General features: G+C 38.8%; 1 protein-coding gene across 1 annotated transcript in view; it reads right to left on the minus strand.

Moving 5' to 3' along the window:
* GFM2 (GTP dependent ribosome recycling factor mitochondrial 2) overlaps positions 1-17,932 on the minus strand; it is a 58,034-nt gene that overhangs the window by 27,505 nt on the left and 12,597 nt on the right. The window contains exons 5-9 of the mRNA XM_053664463.1: positions 15,340-15,465; positions 14,579-14,667; positions 6,153-6,241; positions 4,617-4,677; positions 4,210-4,389 (exon numbers count right to left, since the gene is read on the minus strand). Coding sequence (XP_053520438.1) covers positions 4,210-4,389; positions 4,617-4,677; positions 6,153-6,241; positions 14,579-14,667; positions 15,340-15,465 — 545 coding nt within the window. The remainder of the gene's footprint in view (positions 1-4,209; positions 4,390-4,616; positions 4,678-6,152; positions 6,242-14,578; positions 14,668-15,339; positions 15,466-17,932) is intronic.

The following is a 17,932-nucleotide window of genomic DNA, read 5'->3' on the forward strand; positions in this document are numbered from 1 at the left end:
GATCTGGGCTCAGACTGCAGCTCTGCTATTTATTAGCGACAGGAGAACTTACTCGAGCACTGTAAGCCTCTGTTCCCTCGCTTGTAAAGTGGGGATAATGGAGGCTGTTGTCAGCATTAAATAATATATGTAAAGCATTTAAGATAGATTGTAAGTCTTCAATAACTATTATCCAATAATAAAAATAACAATGATAGTTATGTCAGTCGTAAAGTTGATAATTACTATATATTATAATGAAAAATTATTACTTCAAAAATAACTTCATACAAAAGATGAATGAAAAAATTAATTATGTGATCTATTTTGATCAGTTTAATTTAGCAGTAAGAGACTCAAAGAGTTCAGCCCTGGTAAATATGACTCAGCTGGTTGGAGCATCGTCTCATACAGGGAGAGGTCATGGGTTCAATTCCCAGTCAGGGCACGTGCCTAAGTTGGGGTTTGGTCCCTCGTTGGGGTGTGTGTGGTAGGCGACTAACTGACATTTCTCTCTCACATCGATGTTTCTCTCTCTTTTGAATCAATAAAAATAATCAATAAGTAAATTTTTTAAAAAATCAAAGAGTTCAAACTCAAATGTTCTTTTCAACCATAAAATTCAGGGAGTTTGTTTAAGGTATGTTTTACTTAATTGTTCTATATACTAACAATATCCTATAAACATTATAAATATTGGGTTGGCCAAAAGTCCATTTAATTTTTTCCGTAAAACTAAACATATTTTTCAATTTCACCAATAACTTTACTGATTTGAATTTTTTTAGTATGTCAGCTCTCTCCTGCATGATAGAATGTTGACTGTTCTTAATTAATGTCTCAACTTGATCATTTTCAACTTCAACTGGTCTACCCAACCACGGAACATCATCCAGCAAGAAATCTCCAGCACGGAACATCACAAACACTTTTGACACGCTCCATCAGTCACAGCACCTTCTCCATACACTGCACAAATTTTTTTTTGCATTTCAGTTGTTTTTTTTACCTTTCTTGAAATAATAAAGCATAACCTGCCAAAAATGTTGCATATTTTCTTCCATATTCAATATTAAAATGGCCACACAAAAATTCACCAATTTTGCTACGAGTTTTAAAAAATACATTGATTATGACAGCTGACACAATACAATCTAACAGAATTGTTTTAAATAAAGTTAAAGACAACTAGACTTCTGGCCAAGATAGAGTTATAGGTAGACACACTGTGCCTCCTCGCACAACCAAAATAAAGACAACAAAAAATTAGAAACAAACAAAAAAAACAACCAGTACTGACACAAAACTGAACTGTATGGAAGTCCAAAACCAAGGAGTTAAAACAGACACATTCATCCAGACCGGTAGGAGGGGCGGAGTCAGGCGGAGAGGGGTCGCAGCAACAGCAGTGGCTGGTGGACCCCAGGCCCGCAGGTGGCAGGCAGCAGACCCTGGAAGCGGGGTGGAAGCAAGGTCGAAGCGGGGTCGCAGCGGGCAAACCAAGCAAGGCAGCGGATTGCAGAGGAGCGTGGCATGAAAGGTGGCTGGTGGACTAGGTGGTCCCATATTCACCTGAGATAAACCAGGTGAAACTGGGAAGCAAGACAGACCACACAACCCAGGGTCCCAGCACGGGGAAATAAAGCCCCAAAACACCGATCGAAAACACTTGTGGAGCTTGAGGTGCGGGGAGAGACTCCAAACCTCACAGGAGAGTTCACTGGAGAGACCCATAGGGTCCTAGAACTTACAAAAGCCTACCCACCGGAAATCAGTATCAGAAGGGCCCACTTTGCTTGGAGGAAGCAGCGGAAAGGACTGAAATCCAGCAGAAAGCAGAGCAAGCACCATTGTTCCCTCTCTGACCACTCCCCCACAAACAGCATCGCAACCCAGCCACTGGGTTGCCCCACCCTGGCGAACACCTAAGGCTCCGCTCCTCACTACGTAACAGGCATGTCAAGACAAAAAAAAAAAAAAAAAAGTGGCCCAAACAAAAGAGCAGATCAAAGCTCCAGAACAAATAAACTAAGCAACGAAGAGATAGCCAACCTATCAGATGCACAGTTCAAAGCACTGGTGATCAGGATGCTCACAGAATTGGTTGAATCTGGTCATAAATTAGATGAAAAAATGAAAGCTATGCTAAGTGAAATGAAGAAAATACACAGGGAACCAATAATGATGGGAAGAAAATTGGGACTCAAATCAAGGGAGTGGACCAGAAGGAAGAAAAAAACAACCAAACAGAAAAGAATGAAGAAACAAGAATTCAAAAAAATGAGGAGAGGCTTAGGAACCTCCAGGACATCTTTAAACGTTCTAACATCCAAATTATAGGGGTATCAGAAGGGGAAGAGGAACGGCAACAAGTGGAAAGCTTATTTGAACAAATGAGAGAGAACTTCCCCAATCTGGCAAAGGAAATGGACTTCCAGGAAGTCCAGGAAGCTCAGGGAGTCCCAAAGAAGTTGGACCTAAGGAAGCACACAACCAAGACACATCATAATTACATTAGACAAGATGAAAGATAAGGAGAGACTCTTAAAAGTAGCAAGAGATAAGGGGACAGTCACCTACAAAGGAGTTCCCATCAGACTGTCAGCGGATTTCTCAAAAGAGACTTTACTGGCAAGAAGGGGCTGGAAAGAAGTACTCCAAATCATGAAAGGCAAGGACCTACATCCAAGATTGCTCTATCCAGCAAACCTTTCATTTAGAATAAAAGGGCAGATAAAGTGCTTCTCAGATAAGGTCAAGTTAAAGGAGTTCATCATCACCAAGCCCTTAGTATATGAAATGTTAAAGGGATTTATCTAAGAAAAAGAAGATAAAAAAACATGTACAGTAAAATGACAGCAAACTCACAATTATCAACAACCACACCTAAAACAAAAGCTAAGCAAACAACTAGAACAGGAACAGAACCACAGAAATGGAGATCACATGGAGGGTTAGCAACAGGGGAGAGGAGAGAGGGGTTAGAAGGTACAGAGAATAAGTAGCATAGATGGTAGGTAGAAAATAGACGGGGGAGGGCAAGAATAGTATGGGAAGTGTAGAAGCTGAAGAACTTGTAAGTATGACCGGTGGACATGAACTAAAGGGGGGAATGTGGGTGGCAGGAGGTGTGCAGGGTGGAGGGGAATGAAGGGGGGGAAATGGCACAACTGTAATACCATAATCAATAAAAAATATTTTTTAAAAAGACAACTAAGCACTACTAGACCCATCTTACAGGGCAAAAAAAACTTTTTGGCCAACCCAATATTAACACCCTACTATTTTCTATTAAAATTTTGAAGGTGGCTGGTGTGGCTCAGTGGACTGAATAGCAAGCAGTCTGTGAACCAAAGGGTCGCTGGTTCAATTCCCAGTCAGGGCACATGCCTGGGTTGCAGACCAAGTCTCCAGTAAGTGACACTTGGGAGGCAACCACAGGTTGATGTTTCTCTCCCTCTATTTCACCCTCCCTTTCCCTCTAAAAATATATAAAATATTTAAAAATTTTTTGAAGGTGGATGAGGTCTGAAATTATACATTAACTATAAAATTGATGGTTTTAAATTTTTCTAAATAATCTGATATCCAGTCAAGTAATAGATGGGCACATCCTCTGACCTAGCAATTTCACTCCTAGGTTTAACTCTAAACGAGTTTTTGCTTATGTGCACAAGGCGACACATTCAAAGATGTTCACAGCCACACTGTTTGTAATAGTAAAAAAAATTGATAACAACCTCAAAGTTCATCCATAGGAAAACATAATAAATCATGGTACAATCATATACTGCCACACTATAAGACTAAGAATGAGTGAAATATAACCACATGTAATAACATGGACAAATCTCCAACATAATGTTGAACAAAATATCATTCCATTTATATAAAGTTCAAAACCATAAAATCTTAGTTCTTTAATGATACACATATTTGTAATATACTATAAAAGAAAGTAAATGTAAGATAAACTCTACAATCATATAGTGATTGGGGGAGTAGATAATGAGTGGGAGAGAGAGAGAGATAAATAGGAAGTGACACATGGAAACCTAAGAGTATGGCATTTAATACTCTGCTCCTTAAGTCACTGGTACATACACTGGAGTTCACTTTAATATTCTTATACCTTCCATGTTCTATATATAATTTTATATTAAATTTCACAAAAAAAAATTTTTAAGTTTCTAAATCTTATGCATTTTAAACTGAAAGTATTTATTTTACTTGTTCGATTAAGGCACTCCTTGCTTCAGTTGCCTCCTTCAGCAATTCAGGGTCACTCATTTCCAAAAGGGGTTTTCTCTCAAAGTCTTTTCCATCATCGGAATTGGAATTCCAAAGGAGCTTTTCTTTACTTACTACATCCACCACTCCTTTGAAATTTTTGGCTTCACCAATTGGTAACTATAAATCGAAGTAAAAATAACATTAAATGATCACTCAATGAGAACAGCACTGGAGATAAATCTCATCTTTCCACCAAATGTCCATTATTATTCCCTTAATCTTACCTATTTTTATTTATATCCCAATTTCTTCCAAAGAGGACCTGAGATAGCTTTAGAAGTATATATGTCACAATAAGTCAACTCATGAGGAAACTGAGGAGCTACTGTTATTAATCAACCAACCTGTAAAAGCAAAGGCTTTGCCTTCAACTTCTCTCTGATGCTTTCAACTGCATAGTTAAAACTGTAGAAAGTAGAATAGTTACACTGTAGTTAAAAATGTTAAGATTTCAAAAACAGGTTTAAGAATGCTCTCTAAAATTATAACCCTTTTCATAGTTCCTAATATTCACCACTTCACGGTCTTCCACAGGACATCTTAAATAAAATTTTAATGTCAGGTAACAGTAACTGAGTATATACCAGAATCTGTCACACAGGTTATTCAGGGTATTATCATTGTTAGCTTCACTTTAACTAAGTTTGAGGTTAAGGTTACCTGAATTGATCAAACTCATAGATAATAAACTGTAGCCAGGATTCAAATGCAAGATTTGTGATTACAAGCCAAGGAGTCTTCTAATACCTACTTGTTATCGTACAGGGCTACCAGCTTTCTCCCAAGAGCAGGTCTAATTTTTCTATACCTTTACCTCAGGCACTCTTAATATCATCTGCTAGACTGTTCACTTCTGTGCTAAAACTGGGGGTTGGCTGTCTATGGCACTCATGTTATCTTTGGCACATGGGCTTATTCTGGTCCCATTTTCTTTGAGAACCAGCCTGGCATCTTGTCACTTCCCTCCCCATCATTACAGGTGCTGTAAGTCAGTAAAAGTAGTATTTTCATCTACCTCAAGAAACTCCAAACAGAAAAGGATCAGAACTTGAGCCTCAACCACTTGGAAGGTTGTGCTTTATTAATCAAAACAAAAGTCCTTTAAGCCAACAACCTTAGAATTAGTGTCGAGATTTACCTAAACACAAAGCACACTGTGTGGTGGGAGGGAAGATACAGTTTATGTTTGTTTCTGCCACTCTCACACCAGACCACGTTTCCCTAGAATCCTTTATATTCTAGATTGTCTTTTTCATATTTTCTCCAAATCCTTCATATATTCTTGATATTCTGAATTCTGAATTATGTTCTCAGAATAACGTATCATTTTTGGTTACACCTGAGAATTACCACAACATTTCAGCATTAACTCAGTTGCAGATCTTACAACATTTATCAACATTCTCCTCTCCCACTTCCTTTCTGTGGAGAACATATTACCCAATAGCTACAGGAAATCAGAGGACAAGAAAGAACATGGATCTCTGAGGCAACTACAGGAAACAATTCTCTAACCTCTACACTGACAGGGGGGGCACCGTAACCTCTAGCAATACATACAGGGACTACACCATACAGCTCTAAACAGAACCAATGGAAATCAACAAGACACCACACTGCCATGATCCTAGAAAACAGAATATAGTCTCTCTATACTAGAATTAGGATAGTTCATCATCTGTCAGCTCTCTATTAATCTCTCCTTATTACTTAACCTATGAATGAGATGCTTTTTAAAAAAAATAGGACTAAATAGAGATTTCATGCATTATTTATACTCTACAGGAAATAACAATTTCTAAATTTAAGTTATATTCCATTAAAAGTTCAAATTGTATTCTTACTTTGATAAGCCAAAAAAACACACTTTAAATAAATACCTCGCTCCAGTTTTGTCCATCTTGTTTAAAAAACAGATTCGAGGTATCTGGTGTTTATCAGCTTGCCTCCATACTGTGAGAGTTTGTGCCTAAAGCAAAGCGCAAATATTGGACAAAAATAACCGTTACTACACATGGAATAAAGAGATCTAAGGCTCTATTATTACATGGAATTGGGCCTTATTGTAGCACAGAATTAGTGGCACTGTATTTACACTTCCAGAGTTGTTCTTTTGCTATTAGGTTAACACCTCTAAGAATGTAACAAAGTGTGACAAAACGTATGTCTCAAACTCAGAATGATACTTTGAGTCAACTAGGTGGCCACACAAAAAGAATTAACACCCGGGAAGCAATGAGAGTCATGGAAAGAGGACTAACCAAGAATCAGATTTCCTTTTTGTTTGGCTTCCCCTCATCTGGGTGTTGTCACACAACAGTGAGCTTCTGTGTTCTGATCTGCGAAATACGGACTTTTGCCTGAATTCAGACACTTGGGATTTTAAAAGAACAGAGGTATACTATAAAAATGCTGTGACAAAAATTGTGTATTTCTACTGTGACTGAATGTTCATGTAAACTGAAGAAGATTTAAGGGGAAAAAAACAAGCCAACACCTGTGTTTATAAGCTGCAATTCTCACATGCTTTTCTCTTTGACTTAATTCTACTTTGTGCACACATTAGATACAAATACTTTAAGTCTGACATACCTGTGCCTAGTGGAGTGCAACAGCCTTGAAAAGAGCATAAAAATCCTAATGTGCTATCATTCATTAAAAGTAAAGCCAACTTATACTTTGACAGTTTTATTAGGTAAAATTTATACATGTACATAAATAATAAATAAAATATACAGCTCTTAAGTATACAGGTCATTAAGTTTTGATAAATGAATACACTTGTATACCTACTGTCCCAATCAAGATATAGAACATAGAGCCTAAGAAATTTTTCTTATGCCCCACTCCCCCAAAAGTGACCTATTCTGAATCCTATTTTTCCATTACCATTTATCCCCTTTATCCTCCCTCCCCCCTGCAATCATCACACCATTGTCCACGTCCATGAGTCCTTTTTCCTCAATCCCTCCACCCCCTAACATGCCCCCAATACTGTCTTCTGCTCTCCAACTATGGGTCTGTCTCTATTTTCCTTGTTAATTCAGTTTGTTCACCAGATTCCACATGTGAGTGAGATCATAAGGCATTTGTCTTTCCCTGACTGGCTTCTTTCATTTAACTTAATGTTCTCTAGATCCATCCATGCTGTCCCAGAGGGTAAAATTTTCTTCTTTTCTACAGCTGGTAGTATTCCATTGTGTAAATGTCCCATAGTCATTTTCTCCCCTCATTTACTGAAGGGCCCTTGGGCTGCCTCCATATCTTGGCAATTGTAAATAATACTGCAGTGAACATAGGGGTGCTTATGTTCTAATGAGTGCTTTGGGTTTCTTCAGATATAGTTCCATAAGTAGGATCCCTGGGTCATAAAGCAGTTCCATTTTTAATTTTTTGATCTATCTCTATACTGCTTTCCATAATGGCTGCACGAGGCTTGCATTTCCCCCAACAATGCAAGAGGGTTCCCTCCTTTCTCCACATCCTCGCCAGCACTTGTCATTTGTTGATTTATTACTGATAGCCATCCTGACAGGTGTGAGATTGTATCTTATTGTGGTTTTAATTTGTATTTCTTTTATGACTAGTGATGATGAGCATCTTTTCATATGTCTATTGGCCATCTGTGTGTCCTCTTTGGAGAAGTGTCTAATCAGGTCCTTCACCCATTTTTTATTCTTTTTTTTTTTTTGGTGTTGAGTTTTATAAGTTCTTTATAAATTTTGGATATTAACCCCTTATCAGATATAGCAGTGAATATGTTCTTCTATTCTGTGGGTTGTCTTTTTATTTCGTTGATGATTTCCTTTGCTGTACAAAAGTTTTTAGTTTGATGTAGTCCCATTTGTTTATTTTTTCTTTTGTTTCCCTTGCCTGAGGAGATACATCCGATAAAAAATGTCAGAGATTTTGCTGCCTATGTTTTCTTCTTGGATTTTTATGGTTTGGGGTATAATATTTAAGTCTTTAATCCATTTTAAATTTATTCTTGTGTGTGGTGTAAGAAGGCGGTCTAGTTTCATTTCTCTGCAAATATCTGTCCAGTTTTCCCAACACCATATATTGACTAAACTATCATTAGCCCATTGTATGTGCTTGCTTCCTCTGTCAAATATTAATTGACTATAAAAGTGTGGGTTTATTAAAAAAATAAAAATAAAAATAAAAAATAAAAGTGTGGGTTTATTTCTGGGCTCTCTATTCTGTTTCATTGATGTATATGTCTGTTTTTATGCCAATACCATGCTCTTTTGATTACTGTGGCCTTACAGTACCGTTTGATATTATATAGTGTGATTCCTCCAACTTTGTTCTTCTTTTTCAGGGTTGCCACTGCTGTATGGGGCCTTTTGTGGTTCCCTGTAAATATTTGAAACACTTGTTCTAGTTCTGTGAAACATGTCACCAGAATCTTGATAGGAACTGTGCTGAATCTATACATTGCTTCGGGTAGCATGGACATTTTGATGATGTCAATTCTTCGTATCCAAGAACACAGTATGTGTTTCCGTTTATTTGTATCCTCTTTCATTTCTTTTTCAGCATCTTATACTTCTCTGAGTACAGGTTTTTTATACCCTTGGTCAGATTTATTCCTAGGTATTTTATTCTTTTTTTGAAGCAATTATAAATAGAATTGTTTTCTTAAATTCCCTTTCTGATAGTTCATTATTGGCATATAAAAATGCAACTGATTTCTGGATATTAATTTTGTGTCCTACTTTGCCGAGTGCATTTATCAGCTCTAGTAGTTTCTTGGTGTAATCTTCAGGGTTCTCTATGTAATGTATCTGTCACCATAGATTTATTCTGCCTATTCTTGAATCTCATATATAGACATGGTCTTTCGCTCAACATATTTGTAACAATTACTCATGTTGTTGGGTATTTTGGCTCACTCATTTTTATTGCTAAATTCCTTTGTATAAAAATACTGGTTTGTTTTTTCTATCCACCTGTGGATGTACATGGGTTGTTTCAAGTTTGTTATTATGAATTTCGCCACCTAAGCATTCTTAACATATCTTTGGTGGACATATGTTTTCATTTCCTTGGATGAAGATACAGGAGTAAAATTATTGGGTTATAAAACAGGTGTATATTTAACTATATTACAAACTGCCAAATAGTCTTCCAAAGCGACTGTAATATTATATAGTCCCATTAACAAGATATGAGTTCCATTTGCTCCAAATCCTCAACCCACAGTGGCCATCATTCTTATTCAGTCCTTCTTGTGGGTGTTAAATGGTCTCTTTTTGTAATTTTAATTTGTATTCCCTTTTGACCAATGAGACTAAACATCTTTTCATGTGCCTACTGCCCACTAACATATCTTCCGTATTGAAGTTATCCATTCAAGTCCTTTGTTCATTTTTAATCGTGTTGTTCATTTTTATTATTGATTAGCAGTTCTTCATATATTCTACAAATCCTTGTCAAATACATGTAGTGTAAGAATTGCAGCACATATTTCCTAAGATAATGATATCCACCCACATAACCAACAGTGTTTCTGCACTCAGGAAATTCAGCATTTGTGTACTTGTTTTTCCGCTAGAAGCTATACAGATTTAGCTTAACACTATGATCCACTCCTAACTAAATTTTGATTATGGTGATGAGGTTTTGGTGGTGGGAGGGAATATATTATAAGTTTCTCCTAAACAAAACATATTTTTTTTAATTTTATTGATTATGCCATTACATTTGTTCTATTCCCCCCTCCACCCTGCATGCCCCTCCCCCACCATTCCCCCCCTTTAGTTCATGAACACGTGTCTCAAGTTCTTTAGATTCTGTATTTCCCCTACTATTCTTACCCTCCCCCTATCTATTTTCTATCTACTGTCTATGCTACTTATTTTCTGTACCTTCTCCCCCCTTCTCCTTCTCCCACTCCCCTGTTGCTAATCCTCCACATGATCTTCATTTCTATGATTCACTCCTGATCCAGTTGTCCTCTGAATTTGCTTTTGTTTTAGGTGTGGTTGTTAATAACTGTGAGTTTGCTCACAGTGAGTTCAACTTTTTTATCTTCTTTTTCTTAGGTAAATCCCTTTAACATTTCATATAATAAGGACTTGGTGATGATGAACTCCTTGAATTTGGTCTTATCTGAGAAGTACTTTATCTGTCCTTCCATTCTAAATGAAAATTTTGCTGGATAGAGCAATCTTGGTTGTAGGTCTTTGGTGTTCATGACTTGGAATACCTCTTTCCAGCCCCTTCTTGCCTGTAAGGTCTCTTTTGAGAAATCAGCTGACAGCCTGATGGGAACTCCTTTGTAGGTGACTGTCCCCTTACCTCTTGCTGCTTCTAGGATTCTCTCCTTCATTTTAATCTTGGCTAATGTAATAATGATGTACCTTGGTGTGTTTCTTCTTGGGTCCAACTTCTTTGGGACTCTCTGAGCTTCCTGGATTTCCTAGAAATCTATTTCCTTTGCCAGATTGGGGAAATTCTCCTTTATTATCTGTTCAAATAAGGTTTCCACTGGTGGCTGTTACTTTCCCCCTTCTGGTACCCCTATAATTCGAATGTTGGAACGTTTAAAGATGTCCTGGAGGTTCCTAAGCCTCTCCTCATTTTTTTTGAATTCTTGTTTCTTCATTCTTTTCTGTTTGGCCAATATTTGCTTTCTTCTGGTCCACTCCATTGATTTGAGTCCCAGACTCCTTTCCATTACTATTGGTATCCTTTGCATTACCATTCATTTCAATTAGTTTAGCTTTCATATGTTTCTCTAATTTGTGACTAAAATCAACCAGTTCTGTGAGCATCCTGATAACCAGTGTTTTGAACTGTGCATCTGAAAGTTTGGCTATTTCCTCATCACTTAGATTTATTGGCTCAGGGGCTCTGAGTTTTTCTTGAGCCATTTTTGGTCTATTTGCGCCAGTAAGTAAGGGGGGCAAAGCCTTAGTTGTTCACCAGGGTGGGGCCACCCAGGTCGCTGGTTTGTGACGCTGCGTGTGGGGGCGGGGTCAGAGAGGGAGCAATGGCGGTCCTCTCCATTAGCCCAGTCCGTCCCCTTTCACCACTGCCCCAGCCTGTTCATCCAAGCAGAATTGTGGGAGCCTGGTGCCCCGCGCCCTGCGGTCTCAATACTGGCCTCTTCACTGGTTTATCTGGACGCAAATGCGCGACCTACCACAGACAGCCAGCCACTCCTCTTCCCTGTGTGCGCCTCTTCCCTGTGTGTGCCCGTAGTGAGCCTGCGATCTGATCCGCGCCTTCAGCTGCTTGCGCGCCACCAGGTCAGGGATCTTTTCGGTCAACCGGCTTCGCTGCTGGCTTACCCGTTTAGCCGAGCATTTCGTCCTTTATTTATTTATTTATTTTTTCGGACTCCGTATTGTCGATTTTCTGTGTGGTCTGGTTGTAATTATCGTTGTTAAAAATAGTTGTTCTTAGATTTGGTTGTACACGTAAGTGAGGTGGGTCCACCTACACCTCCATCTTGGCGGAAGTCAACAAAACATATTTTTAAAAAATTAAAGACTCCCATCATTCCATCAGCTAGCTAAAAACCTGTTTCACAAACAAAAGCCTCCTATGTCACAAATTTAACTTCCTATTCCAGCATATTTGAATCTTAAATAATGCAGTCTGTCTGAATGATTACATGTCAAATTTATATAAAGATGTTATAATGATGCCCTGGCTGGCATAGCTCAGTGGATTGAGCACGGGCCTGCGAACTAGAGTATCGCGATTCGATTCCCAGTCAGGGCACATGCCTGGGTTGCAGGCTAGTTCCCGGCAGGGGACACAGGACAGGCAACCATACATTGATGTTTCTCTCCCACTCTTTCTCCTTCCCTTCCCCTCTCTCTCGGGGGAAAAAAAAAAAGAACTGTTAAAACAACAAAAAAAAGATGTTATAATGACAAAAAGCATGAAACCATCAGGAAATGAAGCAACTCAGAAAGAAACAGAAATAACAGTATGTGATCAACTTTGGACCTTGGTGTCAGGCTTTGCATCAAGCAAATGTCACTGTCTATTGAGGTCTGTAGGCAGGGCATTCAGTAACTGCTTCCTTAACTCCCTCCCAACTTTACACGTTGAAAAATTTCAAATCTAGGGAACAGGTGAAAGAAGAGTACAATAAACATACGTGTCCCCTTCATCCAGATTCACCAAATATTAACATTTTGCCACACCCGTTTTTTTTCTACAAACACATGCATATGCACACATTACACATGCATGGTGGCTATGAAAATATGCCACCTAGATCTACTCTGAGAGCATAACTAACTGTGGCCCCACCTGCTGCCCTTCTAGGTCTACCATTGTGTTCTCTCAAGGCCCAGCTTCTTGTGGGCTGTCCCTAGCTAATGAGTGAGCTCAGCAGGACAAATGGAGGCCTATGCGTGCAAGACAAGGGACTCCTCTAACCAGTGACTTGGGCTCGAGGACTCCCCACCAGTTTAGCCAAACCCTTTTTGGAACTGTGCTGCAGTCTGACACTCTTCCTACACAATCCGCCTTCCTTCCCCTTCCCTTTCTAAGTGTCAAACGTGCCCTGTGATCTGAAAGCTCTCTCTCACTTTCCTCATTTCTCCCTTATTCTTTACAGGGATTTCCCCCAATTAATCTCCTACACATCTAATTTCATCTTGTCATCTATTGCTCAAAAGTACCCAAACTAATACTGTGTGTGTGTGTGTGTGTGTGTGTGTGTGTGTGTGTGTGTGAAAGAGAGAGCTGAACCATAAGATCAAAGTACAGATATCATGACATTTCATTTCTAATACTTTAGTATATATTTCCTATATACTAACATAATTAATTATGATCATATTCAGAAGAATTTAAGTTGACAAAATACATATAGTCTATACTCAAATTTCTCTGATTTTCCCAATGATGTCCTCTGTAACTTCCTTTTTGTATCCAGGATCAAGCTAAAGATCATATATTATACCTGGTTTTCTTGTCTCTCTAGAAGCCTTCAATCTAGAACAGTTCCTCTAGCCCTGGCTGGTGTGACTCAGTTGGTTGGAGCGTTGTCCCGTAGACCAAAGGCTTGGGGAGTGGGTTCAATTCACAGTCAGGGCACATACCCAGGTTGCAGATTCGATACCTAGCTGTGGCATGTATGAAAAGACAACTGATCGATGTCTCTCTCCCACATCAATGTCTTTCTCTTTCTCTGTCTCTGTCTCCCTACCCCCACCCTGTGAAAAAATGTCCTCAGGTGAAAATAAAAAAATTTTTAAATGAACAATTTTCTAATTTTTAACTTCACCCTCAATCGCTGTTTTCAGAAATTAAAACAGTTTTTCGATTTCTGAAAAATCCCAGTCATTTGTTTTGCAGAATGTCTTTCCATTTAGATCTGATTGTTTTTTCATGATTAGATTTGTACCAAGCATTTCTGCCAGGAATACAAAATAGGTTACATTGTGTTCTTACTGCATCTTATCAGGAGGCCCATGGCATCAATTGGTCCCATTTTGGGAATGTTAATTTTGATCACTTCATTAAGATACTACTTTCAGTAATTTTAAGATTAGAAGAACTAATATGAGTTCTTCTATATACAACCATTCTTAAGACAAATGAGGTAGCAGCTAAAGAGAGCATAACTGACCCCAGCAGCAATAATTTATTATAAGTCCATTTTCATGACTTATTCAAGAAGCTTTATATTGACTGTTGAGAAACAATTCTTCATGGGCCTCTCATGTTTCTGCCTGTTTTGTTGGGAGAGGCACACACTGTTTTTGTTCTGGACTGTATTTTCAAGGATGTTTGTAGTGACCATCTTGAAAAGAGAAACAGTGTCTCTCTCCCAAGCAAAGAGCAGGCATTTTCCAAGCACAGCATTTCCACAGTATGTGTGGCCGTCACCTGATTCCCTTCAGGTTGCCCTTGGGACTTAGGACAGGGGAACCAGCACAAGAAAATGCTGATACACTGGCTGTCACTATTTCTGTGACTAATAAAGTCTTTTACCTCTGACTCAGGGAATCTTGTTTCTCCTCCCAGAATCCACAAAACTGTTGCATGCTAACTTGTTAGCATGATAATTAGGTAGAATCTCAGGCCCTTCACAGTTCAACTCTACTTTCATATTTTGCAAAGAAAAGCAAACATACTTTCTGCTAACAACGAAATATCTGAGATTCTATAAAGAAACCATCTCAATATTAAATTCCAACTTCCTTTAATCATAATTTGATTTACATCAGCTTACCAAACAAAGGGTTATAGTAAACTAAATCTGATAATTCTACTTTTTTAAAAAAATCATGCTGCTCTATCTTTATTTTTCTTTGGCAATTTTTTTTACCTCTACACCAGCAGAGGCATCAAATACAGCCACCGCACCATCTAACACTCTTAGGCAGCGCTCAACCTCCAAAGTAAAATCCACATGACCTAAGAAAAAGAGGAAAAATATAACATTTAAAATCTTAAAACAAAATTTAATAAAGTGTGACTTGGCAATCCCACTTTTGGGATATATCTAAAAGAACTGAAAGGACAGTATCAAAAAGATACACGCGCAGCTATGTTCACAGAAGCACTATTCACAATGGCCAAGAGGTGGCAGCAACACTCATGTCTACTGATGGCTGAGTGGTATATACACAAAATGTGTTAAATATGTACCATGGAATACTACACAGCCTTAAAAACGAAGGACACACTGTCACCTTCTACAGCATGAATGAACTTCAAAGGACTTTATGCTAAGTGACATAAGGCAGTCACAAAACAATAAATATTGTATGACTCCACTTATGTGAGGTATCTGAAGTTGATTCCATAGATGTAGAATGTAGAATGGAGGCTACTGGGAGTGGTAGGAGCAGACAGAAAAAGAATGGTTGTTTAATGGGAATAGAGTTTCAGTTCTGCAAGATGAAAAAGTTCTGGAGATCTATATCATAACAATGTCAATATACTTAACGCTGCTGAACTGTACACTTAAAAATGGCACAAATGGTAAATTTTATACTATTGTGTTTTCTACAATAAAAAAACCACAAACACAAACAAAAACCTCAAATGATGCAGCATCTCTACACTGCTGGAACATCGCCATACCTGGTGTGTCAATTAGATTGACTCTGTACCCCTTCCAGTCAAACGTAACAGCAGCGGACTGAATAGTGATGCCTCTTTCTCGCTCTTGAGCCATGAAATCTGTCACCGTGTCTCCATCATCAACATCTAACCAGGAAAAAAATGAAATACTTAGATTTAATTGCAAGTGTTTTTTCTTTTTTCTTTTTAATTTTATTTCTTTATCTTTAGAGGGGAAGGGAAGGAGAGAGGGAGAAAAATATCAATGTGTGGTTGCTTCTCGTGCATCCCCTGCTGGGAACTGGCCTGCAACCCAGGTATGTGCCCTGACTGGGAATCAAACCACGATCTTTTGGTTCACAGGCCCATGCTCGATCCATTGAGCTACACCAGCCAGAGCAATTTTCTTGGTATTTGATATCTATCTGACAATTTAATTGGCTTGAAACACATTAGTTGTAAAATATTTGGTTTAATATTAAGAGGCCTTAATCCTTCTCTAAATAAACCCTTGTTCTAGAAAAATCTTTTTCAGTAAGATTAGTAATTTTCCCATGAAAAATAATTTTTCTATAACTAAGATTAAAATCTGTTTAAATATTTTAATGTTACTGAACTATATACTTCTTTCATTTTTTTCCTAGTTTAGCTTTCATTATTCCTTCTTCATCTGATGTTCCTTACACCTGATTTCTTGGTCAAAGGCAGAGCAGTGCAATGAAAGAGCACAGAGACGGCTAGATTCAAATGCCAACTTTATTGCTTCCTATTCTGTGATCTTGAACAAGATACTTAACCTAGTTTGTAAAAGCAAGCTAATAAAACCAAACTTGCTGGGTTGTTATAAGAATGAAATAGGCTATATATAAAGTACCTAGCTCAGAAAATGTTAAGTAAATGGTAGCTATATACGGAAAAATGTAGAGAAAATATTCCTCTCAAGTTTTCCTTTATAAACTCTTCTCATTATTAAATTTTAAAAAGGGGGGGAATTTATTCGTATAAATGCAAGTAAAGTCTTAGTAGAACTTCTACAGCATAAAGTCACCGGTAAAGTTCATCCTGATGACCAAAATGGTCACTGAAATTAATCTGTAATAAAACTCTTTATTAAAATCAATTAATTTTTTCAATTAGTTTACACTCAATATTATCTCTGTATTAATTTCTGCATACAAGTATATGCTGTGTACAGCAAAGTGGTTAGACAATCATATATTTTACAAAGTGCTCCCTCCGATGTTTCTATGACCATCTGACACCACACATTGTTATTAGGGTATTACTGACTATATTCCCTATGCTGTACTTGACATGCAGGTGACTATTTCATAACCACCAATTTGTACTTCTTAATCCCTTCACCTTTTTCACCCAGTCCTCTAACCTACCTTCCCATAAAATTCTTAACTTACACATTTTATTCTAATTAAATTTATATAGTAAAAGACATGAAAAAGAGGATGTCCAGTCAAGGTGACAGAGTAGATAGATAAATACTGTGCTTGCCTCCTTCCATAACATCAAAACTACAACTAAATTATAGAACAACCATCACTGAGAACCACCTGAAGACTAGCTGAACAGAAGTCCTATTCCTAAGGATATAAAGAAACCATGCTGAGGCTGGTGGGTTGAGGGGTGAGACAGAATGGGCAGGTTCCACGCCCATGGTGGCCCCCCTGAGAAGCCAGAGGTCCCAGCCCCACATCAGGCTCCCTAACCCAAAGCTCCAGGGCCAGTAATAGGAGTGCCCATAACATATGACTGTGAAGCCAGCAGAGACTGTGTCCAAGACGGAAGATGGCTGGAGAGCTAGGCGTCCTCTTGAGGGGCCCGCTCGAGGACTCACCTGCTCACAAACTCACTTGCTCTGGACTCCAACACAGGGGCAGCAACTTTAAAAGCACCAGGAACACACGGGGAGGAACTAAATAGACTAGCTTTAGAGCAAGGGCTGAAAGAGCAGGGGTTGGGAGAGCTTTCTCTGGAGATGGAAGTGCTGGTACCCTGTTCCTTTGTTGAGCCCGCCCCCAAGCAGCAGATATAGCACAGGCAGAAACCAAATCTGCTATTAACCTGGTTAATACCTCTTGCCCTACCCTAGAGATTCCCTGAGATTCTACCTCACCCAACTTGTGCACCCAACCAAATCTCTTCCAGCAGTTTTTTAAAACAAGTGGGCTGCCTTGGCTCAAGCTGCAGACCCAACCAAGCAGACTTTCTCAAAATCTCTCAAAGGTCCAAAACTCCAGAACAAGCAGCAGCTGGCCTTGGTGTGCTCTGAACCTCTGGCTAAGTGACTCTGACTCCAACACCACTAAACGGTGACTGGTCTCAACCTGCATTGTGACTTACATCAGGTGACCCCACACTTGGCATAAACAGTGACCAGTCTTGCTTTACAACACAGCTGCAAATAAGTGGCCACAAGCCCAGCACAAGTGGCAGCTGGCCTGAGCTCAGTGGTGTCCATCAAAGGGTCCCATGCCCAGACTCGTGGCAGACAGCCTAGGTTTGCAGCACAGCCTCTCCACAACGCCTCTAAGCCCAGCGCAAATGGCAACCAAACACCAGCTACTTTGCAGCTCCTACCAGACCCAAGCAGGGCACA

This window comes from Artibeus jamaicensis, unplaced genomic scaffold, assembly GCF_021234435.1.
Source record: "Artibeus jamaicensis isolate MK-2021 breed Jamaican fruit bat unplaced genomic scaffold, CSHL_Jam_final contig_373, whole genome shotgun sequence".
NCBI lineage: Eukaryota > Metazoa > Chordata > Mammalia > Chiroptera > Phyllostomidae > Artibeus > Artibeus jamaicensis.